The sequence below is a fragment of the Sus scrofa genome, chromosome 14, assembly GCF_000003025.6.
Source record: "Sus scrofa isolate TJ Tabasco breed Duroc chromosome 14, Sscrofa11.1, whole genome shotgun sequence".
Taxonomy (NCBI): domain Eukaryota; kingdom Metazoa; phylum Chordata; class Mammalia; order Artiodactyla; family Suidae; genus Sus; species Sus scrofa.
The window spans coordinates 12,557,818-12,563,817 of NC_010456.5; the positions used below are offsets into that span (position 1 = coordinate 12,557,818).

The 6,000-nt window shown below is 49.9% G+C and overlaps 1 protein-coding gene across 3 annotated transcripts in view; it reads left to right on the plus strand.

Moving 5' to 3' along the window:
• The window catches only part of EXTL3 (exostosin like glycosyltransferase 3), a 125,998-nt gene extending 120,267 nt beyond the window's left edge, over window positions 1-5,731 (plus strand). For all 3 annotated transcript variants that reach the window (XM_021074090.1, XM_021074088.1, XM_021074089.1), the window contains exon 7: window positions 2,759-5,731. In XM_021074090.1, coding sequence (XP_020929749.1) covers window positions 2,759-2,968 — 210 coding nt within the window. In that variant the 3' untranslated portion in view covers window positions 2,969-5,731. The remainder of the gene's footprint in view (window positions 1-2,758) is intronic.

Consider the following 6,000-nt stretch of genomic DNA (forward strand, 5'->3'; position numbering starts at 1 on the left):
TCCAAAGGCCCATTTAGAGCCCAGCACAGAAGGAGACTGAGGGGCATGTGGGGAAATGTGTGTGTTCTGCTGACCTGGCCTGATTGGTCCACCTCCTCCCAGATTTCTGCATCTGCCCTCCTGCCCCCGAGCGCTCACCTCTATGCCTACACCTCCCAGCTAGAGTAACAGGGAGCGTTAAACCCTGAGAACCTAAGTCTCTTCCACTCCGCCTCCCCAGGAATCAGGCAACTCAGAGCCCGTGCCGGGTCCCTGGGGGCAGAGGGTGAGGCTCGGGGCAGAAAGGGGAATGACAGCTGTTTTCTGTTCCAGGATCAGTTTTGAACTTTGTATAAGTGAAATCATACAGTGTCTCTTTCCATATCTCTTAATCTTGCTTTTATGTTTCTTTAATGTTTTTTTTCGAATATATTCCGTTCTGGGTAATAATTTGAGTACACTTTTCATGACTAATTTTCTTCTTCACCATCCATTGAGTATCTGATTTAATTCAGTATTTTTCCTTCCAGTTTTATTGTGATGCATTTGACAAGCAGCAATGTATAAGTTTAAGGTGTGTAGCATAGTGATTTGGCTTAAAACCATCATGAGATGATTACCACAGTAAGTTTAATATACTTTGCATTTCTCTCATTCTTTTTTTCTTTTCATATCCGCTAGCACTTTTGTGATAGTCTTTTTTCATCAAACTTTGAATAATCTTTTAAAATTTTATCATACATATGATACACATTTATTGTTGTAAGTCACTGTCTGATAATCCTGCTGCTTTGCAGTATTTAAGGGATCTGATTTCATTGTTTGTTTCTGCAGATCTTCCTTCATTTGTCTCATCTGCTTTTTTTTTTTTTTTTTTCTTTTTGTCTTTTTTTTTTACCATTTCTTGGGCCGCCCCTATGGCATGTGAAGTTTCCCGGGCTAGGGGTCCAATCGGAGCTGTAGCTGCCAGCCTACGCCAGAGCCACAGCAACGTGGGATCCGAGCCGCGTCGGATCGTTAACCCACTGAGCAAGGGCAGGGACTGAACCCGCAACCTCATGGTTCCTAGTCGGATTCGTTAACCACTGCGCCACGACGGGAACTCCTCATCTGTTTTTTTAATGATTGATTGTGAGATCGTATTCTTTGGGGTTTCCCTTTTTTTTTTTTTTTTGTCTTTTTGCCATTTCTTGGGCCGCTCCCACGGCATATGGAGATTCCCAGGCTAGGGGTCGAATCGGAGCTGTAGCCACCAGCCTACACCAGAGCCACAGCAACTCGGGATCCGAGCCGCGTCTGCAACCTACACCACAGCTCATGGCAACGCCGGATCATTAACCCACTGAGCAAGGGCAGGGACCGAACCTGCAACCTCATGGTTCCTAGTCGGATTCGTTAACCACTGCACCACGACGGGAACTCCATTTCACTTCTTTGAGGCCTGAGTTTTCACATGGCAGGGATTGCACTTGCTTCTTCCATGTGCCTGGGCTCACTAGCTACTTGAGACCTGTTAAATTAGCATGTTGGGGCTTTTCAGGCCACACAGGTGACATAAACTCTAGCCTCAGATGTGTGAGGGCCAGCGTGTGGGTATAAATTGCCAGAGGTGATGTTTCTGCCTCCACTTGGAGCTCAGACTGAGAAGGAAACGTTGCCTCACCATCTCTCGTTGTGGGGCTTCCTCCTGTGTGCACACAGCCTTTGGCTCCCAGGGTTTCAAAAAGTCTCCAGTCTCATGGAGAACAGACTTGTGCTTGCCGAGGGGGAGGGTGTGGCATGGACTGGGAATTTGGAGTTAATAGATGCAAACTGTTGCCTTTGGAATGGATAAGCAATGAGATCCTGCTGTGTAGCACTGGGAATTATGCCTAGTCACTTATGATGGAGAAATGATAATGTGAGAAAAAAGAATGTATACATGTATGTGTGACTGGGTCACTTTGCCGTACAGTAGCAAATTGACAGAACACTGTAAACTGGCTATAATGGAAAAAATAAAAATCATTATAAAATAAAATTTAAAAAAGAAAAGAAAGTCTTCAATCTGATTGCATGACTATTCCCTCCCCGGCCTCTTAAAAACCAAAGCTCCTGTCTATTTCCCAGGATTTGGGCCTTTTCATTACTTTGGCCTCTGAGGATTTCATTTCTTTCATTATATTTCATTTCATTGTTTTCATTATAAGCTCATCCATATACTTAAGAGATGGTTTCTGTATTTCATCCTGCATATTCAGGGAATCTGGGGCGAGAGGGGTTTGTGAAATCTGCCATGTATTGATGCTGAGGCTGATATATTATTCCACATACTTTTCTAATTGCTTGAAATTTCATCATCATAACAACTACTAAATTATAATATGACCACTTTCCCATGTCTGAAAACATAGCTTTCTTAAACACTTTTTTTAATGGATATATCCTATTTTATCATTATTTAAATAGTCTCTTTTTGATGGGTAGTTTTCCAGAATTTTGCTATTAAAAATGTTGATGAACTTTATACCTACATCTTGCTATGCAGCCAAGACAGATACTAGAAGTAGAGTTACTGAGATGAGTGACTTTAACATTTTACGCTTTGGTATCTTACCTATGGGCCATTAGGAGAGCTCGTCCTTACATTGTAGATATACGTGTGGCAGGAAGAGAGCCCTGGGCTTGGCTCCTGACTTGGTGCATGAGTGAGGGCAGCTGTGGGGTTGCTTGGTGAAGCTGTGGGGTCTCTCTCGTGTCAGCACCCATAACTCACACTCTGTCTCTTCTCTGCTCCCAGGTGACCTCACGGTGGACGTTCAGATGTCCAGGCTGCCCCCAGGCTCTGTCACACGACGACTCGCACTTCCATGAGCGGCACAAGTGTATCAACTTCTTTGTCAAAGTGTACGGCTACATGCCCCTTCTGTACACGCAATTCCGGGTGGACTCTGTGCTCTTCAAGACCCGCCTGCCCCACGACAAGACCAAGTGCTTCAAGTTCATCTAGGAGCCTTGCACCTGTAGGGAGAGGATGAGCAGAGTGAGGGGGGCGGCTCCTGAGGTCCCCAGACACTGCAGGACCTCGGGGGTGCCCAAGGGGCCGGGGGGGTGGCCCAGACCCTCTGCTGGGAGGAAGGGAGAGCCGCCTTTCTCTCGAAGTCGGCCACACTGGGCCCGGAACCCTGGTCCAGGACACCGGGGTTCCCCACACAGGGCACTGATGATAGCTTACACTGAGGACCACGGGGACTCTGGAGAGTCACTCACGCAGTTCATAAGCCCAGGAGAGCTGGTTTGTGGTTTTTCAATTCACTAACCGCTATTATTATTATTATTTAAAAAGGAAAAGTTTCAGATTTGCCATTCAAGGCTTATTTATATAGTGTGTGTAGATATACATATGTGTGTGTATATATGTATGTGCATGTGTGTATATATATATATATATATACGTGCACACACACACATATACATCTATATATACTCGAGGGGAAGTTTGATATTTCTGCCCCTCTCACTGCGTGGTCTGTGTTTTGGCGGAGATGGATCCTGGCCTTGTGGTATCTGGCTCATCCTCACAGGTCATCTCTGTCCTCCCCAGGGGCCTCTGTGCGCAGAAACAGAAAAGGGTGGCGGGGCCCCCTTACGGGTCTGGCACCAGATAAGACACGTCGGCTCGTTCCTCCGCCCTTTCTGTGCCAACCAGCGCTGTGTAGCTCAGCTTGTCCTCTCGCTCCAGGACTCACTGGGACACCTGCACCCTTGGGGGCAGCTGAGCTTCCCCGTGTGTGGGGCTTGGTGGGTTTGAGGGCCCACCCAGCCTCTCCCCTGTTGGAGAGCGAAGACTGAGGAAGGACCGAGACCTGCGGAGAGAACCCCCCCCCCAGGCAGCTCTTTTTGTTCAACCTTCCTTTTAAAGACATTGCTGTGCTTTGACTGCAGACTTTGCTGAAGGTCTCTGGGTAAGAGAACAGAAGCCTGGCGGGCTGCACTTGACGTGTGGTCTGAGTGGTTGCAGGTCGGCCTACTCTGAACAAGCGCAGAACAAGTGAGCATCCTTTGTGGTCCCCACCCGGCTGGCCGGGCAGTCTCTCAGCAAGGCACCTGCCTTGGGATGATAAGTTGGTGAAATTCACCTCCCCCCCACCCCTCTCTGGACCTCCATCCTGTAGCCATTGGGTCCCTAACGCTGGGTTGGTTCCAAGACCCCATGAGGTTTGGTGTGTAGCAGCTCGATGGGAGGACAGGATTTTTGAGGTGACGTCAAATCCAGCCTGAAACTGAACAGGCGTTCACACCCCACCCACATGACCACTTTCCACTCGGGGTTTCAATCCTGTTCACTGGGCTGAAAAAGAAGTAAGCTAATTTCTAAAAATTTTTTGGTGGTGGCAGCAGTAGGGGAACCAAAGAAGGTATTAGTGGCGTTTGGCAGGGATTTAGCCCATGACCTCTACCATATTTCTGGACCCTACTCTCCTCCAGTGAAGTTGGGTCCAGGAGGTTCCCCACAACTGACTGAACGGAAGCTCAGGTCTGTCCTGGGCACGCACATGCCTTAACCAGCCCCACCTTCCCCGGCCCTCGACGTGCTGTGCTCCTCCCGGGGCTGCAGCCTCCCTGAGCTGCCTGCACCAGATGGGTTCTCTACAAGTATCATTTTGAAGCCAGGCTCTGTCCTGTAGCTAAAACCGCCTGTAGGGCCACTTAGCCTAAGGGACTCTCCCCGTGAGCAGACGGGGACCAGGACTCTGTCTTCCAGACTTTGTCCCCCTGGCGTCTTCTAGTTCCTCTGCTGATGTGGCTCCTTGCTGCTGCTCAGCAACCAGCCAAGGGGTCCAGGCCCCTGCATCCTAACTACCCTTCCTTCAACTGTGGACTTTCTTCCTTTTAGCAGTAGCCTTCTTCCCTTTGGGAAGCCAAAGAGTGTGGTGTTTTGAGCTATATATGTGGCTGCTATTTTTATCTTGTCTCTCTTAATGTGAGGAATCCCTAGACTGCCTCTGATGGGCCTGGCAGGGACGAGCAGGCCGGGCCCTGCGGTGGAGCACTGGTGGAGTGTCTGAGAGGATGGATGACATCACAGGGACAAGCAGGACCTGAATGGGACACTGACTTGAGGGACTCTGGCGGGAAGGCTCCAGTGGACACTGGCCCTGTTCTTAAAGGACACTTGTCACAGCAGGGAGGCAGGGCACTCCAAGCTTTCAGGAGCTTGGTTAGGTGCCCAGAGGACTTGCTTTATAGGGTGGAGCCGAGAGAGGCCCAGGTCCAGGCTTAGAACGCCTTTATTGCTGATCAGTCACTGTGGGAACCCATATGTCATCTGTGCCACCTTATTGACTCACCTGGGGACGAGCCCCCAAATGCTTGTGGGCTTCCTCACTGTCCCACTAACACCTGTTGCCGCCGTTGCTCCCAGGGCCCAGCGCATGCGCGCCCTCTAGCTGGCCGCTCTGCTCTTCACCGAGAGAGGCGCCCGCATGAGGGGGAGCTTCCCCAAGGTGCTCAGCAGCATTCTGAGCTTCTGCACCCGTGCACTGGTCCTCTGTCGGTGCAGGCCAAGCACCGAAGCAGCAGGTCCTTTCCAGGCGCCGCCTGCCTGTGCGTGTGCTCGGGAGCTCCTGTTGGCAGCAGCGACGTTCAGAAGGGGGGAGCTCTCTGATACCCATGCCATGTCCACCCACCCCACCCACCCCTTTCCCAGTCATGAGCACAATGGTCTTACGTTGGATTTTTTGTAAAAAATAAAATGGAGACTTTAACTCAAGTGGCTTGGAGGTCTTATATGATTTTCCTCTGCAGGATGGGAGAGTGACCCACGGGAAGGTGCCTGCCTGGTTCCAGGAGCTACCAGTGCATGGTCAGAGGCCCTTCCCAGCACAACCGTGGGCTGTGATCTGGTCTTGGAGCAGCCTATGTATGTGTCTGAACCCGTGTGATGCTGTCAGTGAGCTCGGACTTGACTGCGTCCTTTCTGGGACCAGTCCTTTGATTACACAGAGAGGAACTGGGGTATAACTGAAGTGGCCTGAGTGG